This window comes from Dipteris shenzhenensis, chromosome 14 (assembly GCF_047967505.1).
Source record: "Dipteris shenzhenensis isolate YYH24624 ecotype China chromosome 14, Dip_SZ_1.0, whole genome shotgun sequence".
Classification (NCBI taxonomy): Eukaryota; Viridiplantae; Streptophyta; class Polypodiopsida; order Gleicheniales; family Dipteridaceae; genus Dipteris; species Dipteris shenzhenensis.
In genome coordinates this window covers 39,210,695-39,227,316 of record NC_141609.1, presented here as the reverse complement: position 1 = coordinate 39,227,316, position 16,622 = coordinate 39,210,695, and the positions used below count along the sequence as shown (strand labels likewise).

The following is a 16,622-nucleotide window of genomic DNA, read 5'->3' as shown; positions in this document are numbered from 1 at the left end:
CGATAGATTCCATTAGAGTCTTGAGAGAATCTAATTCAAATTCTCGCCACGTTGGCAAGACAAGTGTGGACAAATTTGTACGGCCAGCATCCGGAAGGCCAGACCGACCGTGCAAGCACAGGCCGTCGAATTATTGATTGAAACGAAGATCGATTACTTGTGATGTTTCGTTGACACGAATATTTATTAGCACCCATTTCTCATTTGCAGTTTTTCGGATTCCTCACTGATGCTTATCGATCTTCCTCACCCATGGCTGGGCTCCTCCGTCGTGTCTGGCGCTCAGTTCTCTCCCCTTCCTCCTCTTCCTACACTGATGAAGCTCCCGACGCAAGTTTTTGCTCTTTCGATCGCATTTCAGTGGACATTCTCTTTTCTATATTCGCTCGCCTCCCAGCCCACGATCTCGCTTCCGCATCCCTCGTTTGCAAGGCCTGGCTCTTTGTTGCGAGCTCAGAGATACTCTGGGAGAACTTGCTCATCGCCAGAACCGGAAACAGCTGGCCTTTAGTGCATTTTGCTGAGAATTGGCTCCGGGCGGGTCCGTGCTTTAGGTGAAGTATGCCAAGAACGTCTCAGTTTAATAATCAAGATTACTACTCAAGACTTGCAATTAGCGCTGTCTTATGTTTTTGATGGGCGTATTCAACGGCTAGCTTATGTTGAAGAATAGAAAGACAGGATGTAGCTTGTGGCTGTTCATGTCATAAACATCAAAATTGCTAAGTACTCGAATTATATCGCTCGCACCCACTTGCGGAAATGAAGGCTACGAATCTCAGTGTGCCATTTTTGAATGTATATCCTTTGAGTTGAAGGAGGAGACCACACTTGAAATCCTATCAATCTTGTTGGGTTTCAGTATGGATATGAACATAATTCAGATAGTAAAGAGCAAATGTGCTTAAAACATGTTGAAACACGTTGAAAATGATATCTAACACAAGACATTGTGTCAACCATTACTGGCATGTTCCCAATTCGCTCTTTTTAAAGTTTTCTCAGGGTAGTTTTTGGAAGCTCCATTGCAGATGGAGGGGATGTGTTACAAAATTAGTTGGAGATCCTTAGAGTCATTCTGCGGGATATACCTTTGTAGACAAAGCAATAACAAGATTCTTGCGAATGCAAGAATTTGCCAGGATTCGTGAGTCCATTCCTAATTCTCAATATTTGGCAGAGTTGGGATTCATTTCTTTGGCTCTGGAGAAAACCAATAACATTTGAGATGTGGTTTGCTGGATAGACAGTGCTGCTCAGATAGCACATTTTTTGTAATTTACACACTAAGTAGCCTTTGTGAAAGAAAAAGTGCACACTGGAAATGGGTCACCTACCAATAGAGCGGAGGAAGATCACCATGACATCTAGACGAAAAGGTGCACACTGAGAATGCGTCACTTTCACCTAAAGCAGAGGAAGATAATAATTGAAGAGCTGTTCACATAAAGAGTATAACGAATCACTATAACTCCAATCTAAAGCACACCAGCAACATGAGGGAAGAGATGGGAAAACAGAGAGAAAGAAAGATGTATTTACGTCTTCGGGAGCCCTCGCAGACCATGAAATATAGTAAAACAAAAAATGTAACTCATGCAAGCCACTTTGGACTGAGGCAAAGAGCTCACTAGGGCCCTTGCTGTGAGAGAGAGAGAGAGAGAGATGATATGGTATTACAGTCCACATGAGACCCTTCAAGATCTATGGGACGAGCGATCATTATGCATAAATACTGATCCTTACATCTAGTGAAAGAAAATATTACAAACTTGCTATATCCCCCGGTGCATCCAAATGTGCTTGCATGTGTTCTTTGTTTTTTGGAAGAAAACTACATCATCTGCATAGATAAGCGTGAATAGAGCATAACCTACAATTTGGACACCCTCCTTGCTGTGTATTCTCATCCACTCTTCCAGGTTGTTGATAAAGAGTCCAAAAAGAGTTGGCAACAGGGGACAGCCTTGCTTGACCCCCATGTCACTGCTTATGACAGCTTTTCCCTTGGAGCATAAACCATCCACTAGTCTCTGTGCTGATTGCTAAAACTTTCTCATAGAGTCTGTATGTGACCTCTCTGAGTTCTTGAGGAACTTTTCCCTTGGAGCATGTGCATCCACTAGTGTCTGTGCCAATTGCTAAAACTTTCTCATAGAGTCTGTATGTCGCCTCTCTGAGTTCTTGAGGAACTTGAAGCATTTCCCTTGGAGCATGAACCATCCACTAGTGTCTGTGCCAATTGCTAAAACTTTCTCATAGAGTGTGTACGTCACCTCTCTGAGTTCTTGAGGAACTTGAAGCTTTTCCAATCTTCCCCACAGCTTCTTGCATGGAACCGTATCGGAGGCTTTTCTGAAACCCACAAAGCAACAATAGGCAGCCTCTTTCTTATGCTTGGCTCCTTCTGATGCAGCCCTTATGGAAACCAAGTGGTCTACCGTGAAGTGTTTGGGGCGAAATCCTACCTGGGCTGGTGCCCTTACTCTGTGTTCTGCCGATTTGCTGATTTGTTGCTCAAGGATGGTGCCATACTGCTTGGCAATTAGGCTGCTCACCATGATTTTTCGATAATTCTTTGCCAACTTGCTATCTCCCCCCTCGTGGATCGGTACAATCTTACTCTAAGGGAACCCTTCCTCTAGGGCCATATTAAAAAATTTCAATAGTATTTTCTGTCTTTTCTCCTCCCCATGTTAGCATTTCCGCCACCAGCCCTTGTGTGTCTGGAGCCTTCCCGTTAGCTAGCTTTTTCAGATCTTAAACCAGGTCTTCTTCTGTCGTTATGTCATTTCTTGCCTATAGAGTAGAGTCGTGATTAATTTTCTCTTCCTCATGTCTTTCGTAGAGGCTTAAAATAAATGATATGACTCTTGATATGATATGATTGTATTAAAGTACTTTTGAGACCTTCAGGATCTATGGGACTGATGACCACTATTAAACTAAATATTCGTCAATTACAACTGTTGAAATAAAATTCTTACAAATCTTTCTACATTTTTAGCATTTGCTGGGCTGTTTTTTGTGCTAGTCCGAGAACTTTGCTACTGTGTTCAAAGATATTTCTTCTAGGTAGCTTTCAACTTTGTGGGCTGGCTGCTCTAATAGATTCTTCAGATTACATCTATTGTTCCCACGATTCTCCCTGATGTGTGCGTATGCTCGACATTTAAGGAGCACATGCTGATTGTTTTCTACCTCCCCTGTAGGGCAGATTTTGCATAACCTTGCCTCTTTTGGAATCTTGGGCCGCATCTATCTACCCTTCTCCACTTCTAGATCATGTGAGCTGGTCCTTAGCGTGCAGATTAAATGCCTTTTGAATATTGAGATGTCCTTCCCAAGATATTTCTGCATTGCATAGCTGTCCATCAGGTTGATTTCTGGTTTGTAGAACTGCTTTTTTGTTTCTGAGTCATGCCCTATGTTTTGCAGCATTTTCAGTGTCACTAAGTTTCTGATTTCACCCCATATCTGTACCAGACTGTAGTCTTAGTGGCCTCCATTGCTTTGTGTGGTATCTGGTGTGCATCCATCTTCTTAATGTTGTTGATGTATCCCATATAAAAGCATAGTGCTTCACCTTCCACTGGTATCATACATGTTGACGCTAACAAGATGGGATAAGGTGTCTGTTTCTTAACTCCCAACTCTCCTAAGATAAAGCGTTTGTACACTATTTCTATGCTTTTCCAATAAGCTCGGGAGAGCCACAGTGCCCAGGCTAGACACCCATAGAGAAACCGACTGTTTGTACAAGCATGGTGTATAAAAATTTCCTCATCTTCCAATTCCACATATGTGCTTTTCTGCATTTATTTTGGAAGCTGTACAATGCTTTTAAACCTCCCAGAATCCTTCATTCCACACATGCATTCCACTTGTAGTTATCTGTAAAATCCAGCCCTAGACATTTGTATGGAGTGAGTGTTTCCAAGTCTCCCCTTCGAATGTGCATGCTCCTCTTGAGTTCCAGGGGACTTGAAGCTTTTCTAGTCTCTCCCATAGGTGCTGTATCAAAGCCTTTCTTGAAATCTACAAAGCAGCAATAACTGGCCCCTTTCTTGTTCTTTGCTCCCTCAGTTTCTGCTCTTATGGCTACCCTACCGTCAAGTGCTTGGGACGAAAACCTGCCTGTGATGTTGCCCTGACCTGTGGTTCTCAGCCAACTCTTCACATCTTCTTTCATTATGGCATTGTGTGCTGCTTTGACGTAAAAATCATGCTAACCTTTTCCTCTCCTTTTCTTTCGTATAGGCTTTAACAAAGTGTATCATGTCTCCCCACTATGCATCCTCTCTTGTTGCTTGTTGCCATATAGCTTCTGAAAAAACTTTCTAGGGTTCTGTTTGAGATCCTCGTAGCTCTCAAGTTGTTTGCTCTTAAGAAAGTATCTTTTTTGCTTCTCACGTTTTGTTTGTAACTTTAGCTTATTCCCTTTCTCCTCTGCGTTGGCTGCTTTCCATGCTCTTTTTGCTGTCTTGTAATTGTGGTCGTACCAGTGGTTGGAGGGCATACCTTTGCTCCTTCCCCTGCTCTTTGTGTGCATGGGCCGTTTTCTGCAGAATTTCTGTCATGCAATTATTCATGTCTTGGCATGTGTAACGCATTTGACATTGTGCTATCTGTATTTCCAATTTCTGTTATATTGTGAGCCTTTTTATAGTCCATCCTTAGTCTGGAATGTGCTGTAGGTTCCTGTTTTGCTCCATCATACTTTGTCCCTTTGAGTCCTAGTCACATTCCTTTGTGATCGGGTTCCAAGGTCTCCTCATCAATCTTGAGATATTCCAAAGCATGTCTCGCATCCGGACTGATTATCACATAGTCGATTACGCTTGACCTTTGTGGGGTATTGCAAGTGTACCCCCTGTGTCTTTGGAGAATGATGTGTCTTTTTATAGTCCATCCTTAGTCTGGAATGTGCTGTAGTTTCCTGTTTTTCTTCATCATACTTTGTCCCTTTGAGTCCCAGTGACATTGCTTTGTGATTGGATTCCAAGGTCTCCTCATCAATCTTGAGATATTCCAAAGCATGTCTCGCATCCGGAATGATTACCACATTGTCAATTACGCTTGACCCTTGTGGGGTATTGCAAGTGTTACCCCTTGTGTCTTTGAAGAGTGATGTGCCATTACATATTTGCAGCCCAAAACAACTTCAGAAGGTGAGTAGCTGCCTCCCCATTTGGGTGACCTCTCCTGTGTCTCAAGATGTCCTTTTCCACTTTTTCTTTCCTCAGTCTCTTTAGGTAGGTATGTTGTGTTTATGTATTGGTAATGCTTCCCTCCACATAGGCTCTCTCACCTCTGTTGTGATTATACCTTGCCTTGAGCCTGTTCTTGCAATGAAGTCCTCTACTAAGATAATTGTGCGATCTTTGCATGCATGGATCGTCCCTTGAGATGTGACTGTGTGTTTGTAAATGAGTGACTATGGGGGCGCGAAGTAGCATGCTGCCAATCTGATATTTCTATTCTGGAAAAGGCAATTGTGGCAAAAGCTCCCAATTTCTGAAGAGGGCAAATGTGCCAGCCTGTGTGGGTCCTCCTTGATGATCTTGGCTGCCTTCTCCCATTTTTTGCTGAATCTCTTGGTGTTCCATATTGATGTCTTTGAAAATACCTTCATGTTCCCATGTGTCTTGATCTATAAATATATCAGTTTCTGAGATTTCCTCTTCTAGTGCGATGGCCTTGTCCAAGGTCATCCTCTATAATCCATACCTTGATCTTGAGAGTTTGGAGTTCCTCTTTGTGTTTCTCCCCTCCTTTCCCTTTCTCTTTCTCTATGATGATTGCTTTTCCATCTTTCAAGTAAGGACTTTCCCCTCTTTCTTTGCAATTCTGATTTTTTCAAGCTCCCTGCTTTTCCAACTGTATTGACTTTGTGTGAGCTTTTCATTTACCCATATGTAATTCCCTTTGAGATGGTGCTTGTGGTTTAATACTTTAGTATGAGACTGTGACAAAATATGAAGAGGGGAGAGGAGAAGAGTGGAGATGAGGAGAGAGAGAGCACAGCTAGAGAGCACACCACAAATGATTAACTGTACACTAGATTTAGTTGAAAATGTAGAATATATACAAACCTTAGGGCATCTAACCCTTTCCTTTATAGCACTCTATTGGGTTTGTGCTATATAGAGTGTTTGTGCTATGCACATATGATCACATGATGTTGAGCGTGATCTCTCAATACCTTCCCTCAAGATCAACATCATGAAGTAGGCCTTTCCTCAAGATGATGATTCTAGGGAATTGAAGAAGGACTGAGCATGACATTCCATCACACCCCTTTAATGGGAATGTCCTTCCTCTGCGTCAAACCAAGAGCTAGTTGGTGTTTCTCGAAAAGCTCTTTAGCGAGTGGTTTGATAAAGATGCCTTCAACATTCTCTTTGTTATCACAATGCTGTAGTGTGATGTCACCAAGTAACACTCTTTCTCTGATGAAGTGCTCTCTGACATCAATGTGCTTTGTCCTGGAGTGATATATTGGATTCTTGGCCAATGCTTGAGTCGATTGATTATCACAGCATATTTTTGTTGGCTTTGACTCATCAAAGTAATCTGTTTCTGATAATAGTCTTCTGAGCCATATAGCCTCACATGCTCCTGTAGTGAGTGCGCTATATTCTACTTCAGTCGAAGACAAAGAAACAGTTTGTTGTTTGTTTGACAACCATGATGTAGCACATTGACCAAGGAAAAATGCATATCCCTGTGTGGATCTCTTGGTCTCATGATCTCCGGCATAGTCACTGTCACAGTATCCATGCAACCGTGGATAACTTCCTTTGTATTATATCCCAGACTGTCTTGTACCTCTGATGCATCTCAAGACTCTTTTGGCTGCATTCCAATGAGACTATTTTGGATTTGCCACAAATTGTGCTAGTGAGCTTACTGCATAATAAATATCTGGCCGTGTGATAGTCAGATATATAAGAGATCCGATGAGCTACCTGTAGTATCTGTCATTGACTGTAGGCTTCTCTGAATCTTTAGTAAGTTTCAAACTCTATTCCATGGGAGTGGCTGCAATCTTGCAATTTGCCATATGAAACTTCTTCAGGAGATTGTCAACATACTTGAGCTGACTTATGAAGGTGCTGCCTGAATCTCTCCAGAACTCAATACCAAGACAATAGTGCATAATTCCAAGATCTTTCATATCGTACTCTGTAGATAAGTCTTGTTTTAGCTTTCTGATGAAGCTATCCTTGTTTCCTGTCACAATTAGATCATCTATGTACAAAAGTGCAATATGTCTTCCCTTTGGACTTTGTAGTAGAGAGTATGATCTGCATTGGATTTCATGTATCCCAGATTAGCAAAATACTTGTCGATTCTACTGTACCAACTTCTGGGTGTTTGCTTTAAGCCATAGAGACTCTTCTTGAGATGACAAATCTTATTCTCCTTTCCTGGTTTAACATAACTTACTGGTTGTTGCATGTAGACTTCCTCATCTAGATAACCATTGAGAAATATATTCTTGACATCGAGCTGATACACATTCCATCTGCTGAGTGTCGCTAGTGATATCAAGAACCGTATGGAATCCATCTTTGCTACTGGAGCATAAGTCTCATCATAGTCTTGACCATATTGCTGTGCAAATCCTTTTGCAACTAGTTTGGCTTTGTATCTTTGAATACTGCCATCTGGATTGTACTTCACTTTGTATATCCATTTGTTTGCTATGGCCTTCTTTCCTGGTGGAAGGTAGCATAATTTCCAAGTATTATTCTTATACAAAGCATCAATTTCTTCATTCATAGCAGTTTGCCATTCTGGCTTGTCTACTGCATCTTCGAAGTACACTGGCTCTTCTGTAGCCATGATGGTAGTCATAAGAGCATAGTTGGTGGTTTTAACCTGAATTGCTTTGCCTTTTTGAGCATATGTCAATCTGGCTGGTGTTCTGCTTTCCCTAGTAGACCGTTTGAGCTGCTATGGCTCTGCTTGGGGTGTTACTGGCAATTCTTGCTTTTCTTCATCAACCATTTTTGTAGATGACTGTGGAATCGGTACGTCTATCTCCTGTGTGTTTGAGGTTTTCTATTTTGATTCCTCATCAAATATTACATCTCTGGAGATAATGACCTTGCAGTTGATGGGATCATACAACTTGTATGCTTTGCTTTCTTCACTGGAGCCAACCATGATGCATTTGTGTGACTTCGTATCCAATTGCCTGCGATGATCATCATGTATGTGGGCATATGCTATGCAACCAAATATGCGGAGATGCCCAATGTGTGGCTTGTGTCCAGTGAATGCTTCATAAGGTGTCATACCTTGTATCGGGTCGGTAGGAAGCCGATTAAGCAAGTAGTTTGCAGTGGCTATTGCTTCTGCCCAATACTGATTCGGAAGATGCTTCTCACTAAAGCATTGCTCTAGCACTGTCTGCTAAAGTACCATTCTTCATTTCAGCTCTTGCATTCTGTTGAAGAGTATCTGCACAAGTGAATTGTCTTCAAATGTTGTGACTTCTGCAAAAGTTCATGAATGTTGAAGACATGTATTCACCTTCTCTATCTGATCTCATGACTTTGATCTTTCTGCCTGTCTGGTTTTCTACCATGGCTTTGAATTCTTGAAATCTGAAAAAGACTTCAGATTTCTCTTTCAAAAAGAAGACCCAATAATATTTGCTGTAGTCGTCGATGAAAGTCAAGTAGTAAAGTGAACCATTGATGCTGCGGGTCTGGGCATAACCCCATACATCTATATGTATCAAATTAAGAATACCTCTTGCTCGAGAGGTGCTTTTACCAAAGTTGGTTCGCTTTTGTTTGCTGAAACAACATGCTTCATAAACTTTTCCAAGAAACTGTAGCTTAGGAATCCCGATTGCCATATTTTGATTACTCAGATCTAGCAAGCTCTTGAAATTAACATGATCATATCTCTTGTGCCATTTTGCAGATAGTGGCATCTGTTGCGGTTGAGCTGACATGGCATGGAAATCTGGTACTGTAGCTAGCATTCTGTACAAGCGTCCTCCTTGACACCTTTTCCTACTAGCTGACATCTTTTGGATTCATCTCTGATAGTGCATTCATCTCCGCCAAAGACGACTCGATAGTTGTGTTTCGTCATTTGATCTACTGACAAGAGGTTCTTGCTGAGCTTTGGAACGTAGAGTACATCTTTCACCAATCCTTTCGTACCAGTGAAATTGTTCATAGGGATAATGCTCGTCCCTTGAACTGGATTTTGGTGTATTATCTGCTGTGTAGATGACATTCTTTTGACCTTCTAATGGTTTTATCTTTGCGAACCATTACTGATGATTTGTCATGTGAGATGATGCACTGCTATCGATGTACAATCCTGTTCTGCTTGGTCGACTTGATAAATGAAATCCTCTTTTGTATTGAAATCAGTGTCTAGATACACTGTATCAGTATTTTGCATTTCCTCATTTGCAAGAAACATATTCCCATGTTTATTTGCAAAATGACTGTGACTAGAATGTCCACCACGATGATTTTCTCTGCCGCGGAAATTCCCTCGATTACTGCTGGATTGACTGCCTTGGTCGTACTGCTTCTTGCGGCAATCTCTTTCATAGTGTCCAAACTTATAACAGTAGTGGCACTTGATGTTTGACATGTTGGTGGATGCATTCCCTCGTCCTGGGAATCTTCCTCGATTGGAATGATTTCCTCTTTGCTGATTCTGATGTTGATGATGCTGATGCTGATGCTGACTTTGCTGATGATTTTGTTGTTGATGATAACCACTTCTCTGGGATGATCTACCTCTGCCTCTGCTTCTGTCTGAAGCTGTGAATGCTTGATCATTAGACTGACCTTTGCGTGCATGAATGACCTGAGTTCTGAGTTCTTCACCAAGTAAGACTTTCAAAGCATCCCCTCTATGGCGATCTAGTCTACTCTGAGCTAGATCTATACCAACCGTCGATCGATGAAAAAACAACAAATAATTTCTTTTCTTTGGTTCTTTTTATGTGCTGGGTTAGATGTGTCGATGTAGAGGCGGATGTGCGTGTAGGAAGTGGATTTGTCGACAAGGCTCAAAAGTGAGTGATACTTGCGTCGAAATGTGCGTGTGATGTGACGAGTGCGTAGAGCATGAAAAATCGATCGTTTCTTCTTTTTGTAGCTCCCTCAAATTTCTCCTGGAACAAGAGATACGGCTTGATCTAGGTGGAGGGGCAAAAAACGAGTGAAAATGTGCTTAGTGAGATGTGACACTGTGAGTCACATGAAGTGATTGTGCCTAGCAGGGACTGTGTTTGTGGAACCTTGTGTGAGGTGGCACCTGTCAAGCAGATGGATTTCGTGGAGGAGTCGCTAGAGGTTTGTGGTAATCTGCGTGTTGGAGCGGTCGTCGACTGGTAAGCTTGGAATAGTCGTCGATGGAGGTCCACTACTCGTTGAAGGTGTGGACTTCGATGGCTCGTAGGCGGCTTTTGTGCAGGCTCCGTTGCTGGAGGTCGCTCAGTCGGCCGAGCTTTGGAGCGCGTTGGAGCATAAGGTCTTAGGAGAGGCTTCTGTAGTCAGCTGTGAGCATTGAAGGCTATGAGCCTAGAGAGCGTTGGAGCATTGTGAGCTATTTGAGATGGAGCGGCCGTGGTGTGAGGAGGCTCGTTGGCACTGAGGATGCTGGAGCGTTGAAGCTCGGTGATGCATGGATTCATAGAGCGTGTCGTGTGTGGGCTGATGGAGCCACTGGGGTTGTTCGAGGCTGCTACTTGTGTAGATCTACTGGAGATGCAGTTCGTAGGAGGCGCCCGTGTGTGTAGTAGTACACAGAGTAGACTATGGGTTGCGCTATTGGCTATGGTCGTCTGCAGCAGGAGAATAGAGTTTGTTGCAGGATTCGTGCTTGTCGTTGTTGTAGAGGCCACCTTAGCTCATCACCTTTCTCTTTCCCTAAGTTCTCTCAGGCACAAGAAGACTCTCACTCAAAGTCTTATCTATCTCTCTCTCTCTCAACCGGAATTCTATCAAAGAAATCAAAGCAAACACTCAAGAAATCTAAAGAGATTAACGGAAATCTCTCTACCACTCAATGAACAGAAATTCTCTTAAAGTGGACGGAAATTTTCTATCAAAGGATGGATGAAGGTCTCTCATCGGAAGTGGACTCTCATAGAGAACATTCAAGAGAACTCTCAATCTCACAATCTCTCTCATACTCTCAGGAATCGCAATGCCTCAGCGGAAGGCAAGGGAGCTCTGATACCATGACAAAATATGAAGAGGGGAGAGGAGAAGAGTGGAGATGAGGACAGAGGGCACATCTAGAGAGCACAGCACAAATGACTAACAGTACACTAGATTTAGTTGAAAATGTAGAATGTATACAAACCCATTTAGGGTTAGGGTTAGGGCATCTAACCCTTTCCTTTATAGCACTCTATTGGGTTAGTGCTATGCATATATGATCACATGATGTTGAGCGTGATCTCTCAACAGACTGCTTGTCTAGGAATTTTACTACTATTTGTGGCTTTCCCCATTTATTCCCTATTCTGAAGGCCTCTTGCCATCTTGTGGCAGAAATGTGCATTGTTTTTTGGAAGAGGACTTGTTCCATGTCCTCATCGTCGCTTTCCTCTATCCCCATAATCTTGATATTTAGAGCCTTTTCCTGCTGCTTTTATTGCTCTCCCATCGAGGAGGTTAGCTTGTCCATTTTTCCGTTCACTATATTATCAATTGTATCCAACATATTTTATGACTTTCACATTTTGCTGGTTTGGCTCTTCTGTCACCTTTGGTTCTTGCATTTTCTGCTCTAGTTTCTTGTCAATGTCATTGACCTTAGCATAGCCCAAATCCACTTTGCTTTCTACTTCCTGCATTCGCTTGGACATCTCCTTCATATTATCCATTAGCTGATTTACAATATTAAATAGACTGGTGTTTTCATTTTGCAGCTGAATTATTGCTTCATACATATGTGCTTGTGGTTCTATAAAATGAGAGTACGGGGTCATTATATTGGGTCTCTTGGAGGTACTCTTTGGGGTAAACATCGTGCTGCTCCCTTCCCACTTTTACTTTGTGTTCTTTGAGCAGTAATCTCTTCCAACTCTGTTAAGTTTTGAGATCCCTTCTTACTCCATCTGTTGATGAACGCCATCTTGCTCAGTAGAAATTGATAGTAAATATGCCTTTGTATATTTGGATTCTGATGCATTTAAGTCTTGTACTTGAACTGTTATTGAAATTAGGCCTTGGATCTATTGGACAGCTTCGTGTGTAGTTGTGTCACTGTACAATTTCCGATTTCGCAGACCCACAGAGGGGACCGGGGCGGGCTGGGGGGGCAGAGAGAGAGAGATAAGAAACTTGATACAACAAGTTGAAAGGGTGGAGCTACCAAAACGAGCATCATCACCCATTCTAGATGCTCAATGCTAAATAGTCATAAAAAGCTACATCAGCCATTCTAGATGCTAAATGCTACATAGTCATAAAAAGTATCAGTACTACATAGTCATAACATCAAAATCATCTACATCATCATCATCATCATCATGTCAGTTCAAATCCAGAGTCAAGCTTGGCCCGATAGCAGATACTGGGGCTCTAGAAGGGAGTCCATGGTGGACCAAATGGCTGGTGGGGCTGCGGTGGTATAAGATCAGAGATAGATCGTTAGCGGCTATATATGGATGCGGTCCAGCGTGCACTATGTAGAGAGAGAGAGAGAGAGAGAGAGAAGAAAGTTTATTAAAGTCTTCGGAAAACCGATGGGTCTATGAGACTGTGAAAAACCGGATATAATGAGCTGTGGTAGTGGAGCTACTAAATGAGCATCCACACCAATGCTGAATGCAAAAAATGGAAAATGGCAGTACTAAGTCCTAAGTACAACATAGTCATATCCCGACTATATATATCAATCTCAGCATCATCGTTGGCATCATCATAACCATCATCATCATCATCGTCATCAATAGGACATCAGGATGGATGAGGCTGTGGAAGTGGAGGCATGAGGTCAGCAATAGAACGTTGTCGCCCCCTCAAGGGTGCAGTCCTGGTATGTCTCCTGGTCGTAGATCTGTGTCTAACCAAGGCCACTGTGACCCTCGTCGGTCGGGCTCGGACCCTAAACAAGGAAGGGATGTCCCTAAGTGTGATCTGTGAGTCAACCCTCTGTTTGAGCTATCGGGTCACAGGCTCCGGGTCATGGTCATGTCAAGATCTCACCTCGTGGGGGTCTATGTGATATGGCTGAAAGAACTCCGTGATAGAGCTCTGAGAGGTATCAGTCGAGGGAGACGTCTGCTCATGTCTCCGTGCTCGGAGTATCCTATCGCAGTGTTTGAGCATCTCATGAATGAAACCAGCCAAGCATCACTGGTCTGGGTAGGAGAGGACACGGGCCAACATCCCATAACTATCTCTGAAGAGGCAGTAGAAACGCCCTCGGATCTCATAGTAAACAGTTAACCTGAAGATGAAATGCTTCTCTGTCTCAACCTCCTGCATGTCACACAATGTGCATATGCGCCTCTCCCTGGGTAATCGCTCTGCTCGGCTGCTCTCGATACGAAGTCTGTGTGAAGAGACCTGCCCAAGGGAGATCCTCAGCAAGTGGGGTAGGTGAATCTGCCTGTATCCTGGTGGATCAATGAAACCCTCCGCTATGATATGTAGGAAGTGATCTCTATAGAAGCCCAGCTTCACTAGAAGATCACTCGGGCCCAACCAAGTCCGGAATGTGTGTAGCTGTAGTAGATTCTCACGGATAATCTGGTTGACCTCGTGTGATAGGAGGGGAGAGAAACGAGCATCCATGCTGTACTCGTTGGAAAGGAGGTAGTCTATCCATGTGGAGTCCTAGTCCTGCAAACCATCTCTCTGTGTGTGCATACCAACACCTCTGATCTCCCCCTGTTGCAAGTGCCATAGAAGAGGACAATGCTAGCCATGGCATCCTGCTACGCCCGGATGTGTAATCCCCATACTCCCTGACTCGGTACAGATATGTAATGACCTAAAATGTAGCATCTAGCTGTACTGGGGGTGACCCAAACTCTGCCCGGATGATCTGGTGAGGGACATATGGCTTACCACGGATCATCCGTGATAACATGAGAACATATTGGCCTGAAAGTGTGAGGAAGAGACTGGAGGCTGGGTGGTGATTGGGTAAGATGGGTGCGGTATGGGGATGATGAGGCGATCCCAGCAGGGTGAGGGAGTGTGGGCCGACTGAGAGGCAGAGGGGAGAGAAAGGTCGAGTAGTGCGGAAGAGTGTACGACCCCTCCAAAGTAGGTGTCATAGTCGGAGAGAGAACTGTAGCGGGAGAAGAAGGGAGAGATGGAATAGATGGTGTCAGTGACAACCCCTCTATCCTAGGGGAGGGCGGGGCAATCGATGTCATGGGTAGGGGTATATAAGAGCCAGTAGTTGTAATAGTAGAGGCTGTGGGCGGAAGTGGAGCTGGAATTGGACTTAGAGCTGACGCTGAGGTTGAAGCTGAGGCTGGCATTGAGGCTAAGTATGAGGATGTATCTGATGTAGTTGAGACTGAAGCTGAGACTAAAGCTGAGGCTGAGGCTGTGGCTGAAGTTGAGTGGGCCCCGCCTTTGCGTTGCTGTCCACTCTAAGTCCACTTCTCGTGTGTTCACATCTTCGAGTTTCAGGTGTGTCTGTTTTTCCTTGGCGGCTTTATCTGTATCCTTGCCACCTTTTCCCATTTCGTTTGATTGACCCGTGTTCGGTGCAGGTCTTAGTGCAGGAGCGGGAGCATGAACATGAGCTCTCTTCCCATGATGGGGGGTATCCCCAAGGGGATGAAAAGAGGTTTGAGGGGTGGCGGGGGGGTTGTAGGTAGGCTGAGAGCAGGCGGGGGGGCTAGTAGGGAAGGGTGGGGTGGCTGGAGAGCAAGGGGAGTAGCTGAGGGGGCGGGGAGCTGAGGGGTGGCGGGTGGCTGGAGTGGAGGAGGCAAAGTAGAAGGGGAGGAGGGGGCGCAGCAGAGGAAGCTGCAGCAGGCGGGAGGGAGGAGCAGAAGCGGGGGAGAGAAGGCGAGCAGGGGCGGAGGAGGCAGTGGGCAGAAGGGCTACGGGTGGTGGGGGGAGCTGCAGGCGGGGCTAGGCGGGCGGCGAGGGAGCTAGGCGGGCGGCGAGGCTAGGTAGGGAGGGAAGGAGCTAGGGCAGCGAGGCTAGACAGGGAAGGAGGGAGTTGCGAGTGGAGAGGGAGCTGCAGGCGGGCGGAGGGAGCTGTAGCAAGCAGAGCTGCAGGCGGAGGGGGAGCAGCAGGCGGACGGAGGGGTTGCAGGCGGAGAGGAGGGGAGGCAGAGCTGCAGCAGCGGGCAACCTCTAGAAGAATATCATCCGTGGATCTAGAAAGTATACGCCCATCCCCAACGTCAAAGACAACTGCATCCTCCCCAACGCCTCAAAGAGCGATCACCTGAAGAGGAACTGTTGTCCTCGAGAAAGCTCCCATCCAATTGGCAGAAGTAATAGGCATATCAACTGTCCAGTCCATCGGGATGGTTGCATCTATCTGCTAAGACTTACGTGCTACCCCTCTGAGGTGACTCATGGACTGTAGTCTCTGATCCTCAGGTAGCTTGATAAATGCTTTCCAAGTGCCTACTGTGAAGGTGGGGCCTCTCTCGCATCTAGATAACTGCATGTAATGCGAAGTGCCCAGTGGTCTGCCATGCTCATTAAGAATACTGTCATTCCAAATGACTGGCTGCCTATCAATCTCTTTGAGGGTAGAGGGCGGAACCCTGCGAAGTGTATTCCTGAAGCTGCCCCAAGCTTTCAGGATGGCAGCCATGAGAGGAGATGCAGGAGATCTGAGAGGGGCGGAAGTAAAAATCCAGCGAGGGCTGTCCACTCAATCATCTCCCAAGGTAGGTGTGCAAGCCTGAATGCGTCCAAAAAAGAGTCCTTCAAGGTTCCTCCCCAGGCATGAGACCCCTCACCACCACCTTACAAAGCAGTGCCCTGCATTGCAGGTTCAGGTCAATGATATCAAGGCCCCCTTCACATGTAGGGAGAATAATGGTTTCCCAGGCCACCCTCGCTGCAACATCTGCCGTGCCATCGAGTCCACTCCATAAAAAATTTATGATTGGTCTAATGAGCTGAGTGATGCACTCTCTAGACCGGCACCAGCATGAACACACAAACCAGGCAGTGGCCAAGAGAACCTGGTTCACTACCACAACTCTAGATGCAAGGTCAAGTTTGGCTGAGCTCTAGAAGAGAAGCTTTTTCCTTATACTCTCCAGTACTGGGGTAAACTGCTGTGCTGGAGAGATGCCCAACCCTACCTGGCATCCCAAATATCTGACAGGAACACCCCTCTGAATCTAGGAGAAGCCGATGTCAACTCCCCAGCCTGGAGTGTCCTCAACGCTGATCCAAAAGCCAAAGGATTTATGCTAGTTAATGTGTGCTCCTGCAGCTGAGCAAAAGATATCCAAGGCTGTCCGAAAAGCATTCAGTGACTGCGAGGAGGCCTCCATAAAAATGGCAGTGTCATCAACCAACTCATAGTCTTGAAGCTCTTGCTCCTGTCTCAAGGGCAATCTCAGCCCATATAAACCAGCTTGAGATCTAAGAAAGATACTCATAGCTTCAGCCACAAAAAGA

General features: G+C 44.7%; 1 protein-coding gene across 2 annotated transcripts in view; it reads left to right on the top strand.

Moving 5' to 3' along the window:
- ARP8 (actin-related protein 8) overlaps positions 1-16,622 on the top strand; it is a 55,192-nt gene that overhangs the window by 342 nt on the left and 38,228 nt on the right. Inside the window, exon 1 of one of the 2 annotated variants that reach the window (XM_087384712.1) lies at positions 66-554. The exons of the other annotated variant lie outside the window; for it this stretch is intronic. Coding sequence (XP_087240838.1) covers positions 253-554 — 302 coding nt within the window. The 5' untranslated portion in view covers positions 66-252. Of the gene's footprint in view, positions 1-65; positions 555-16,622 lie in introns of those variants that run through there. 2 annotated transcript variants of the gene reach the window in all.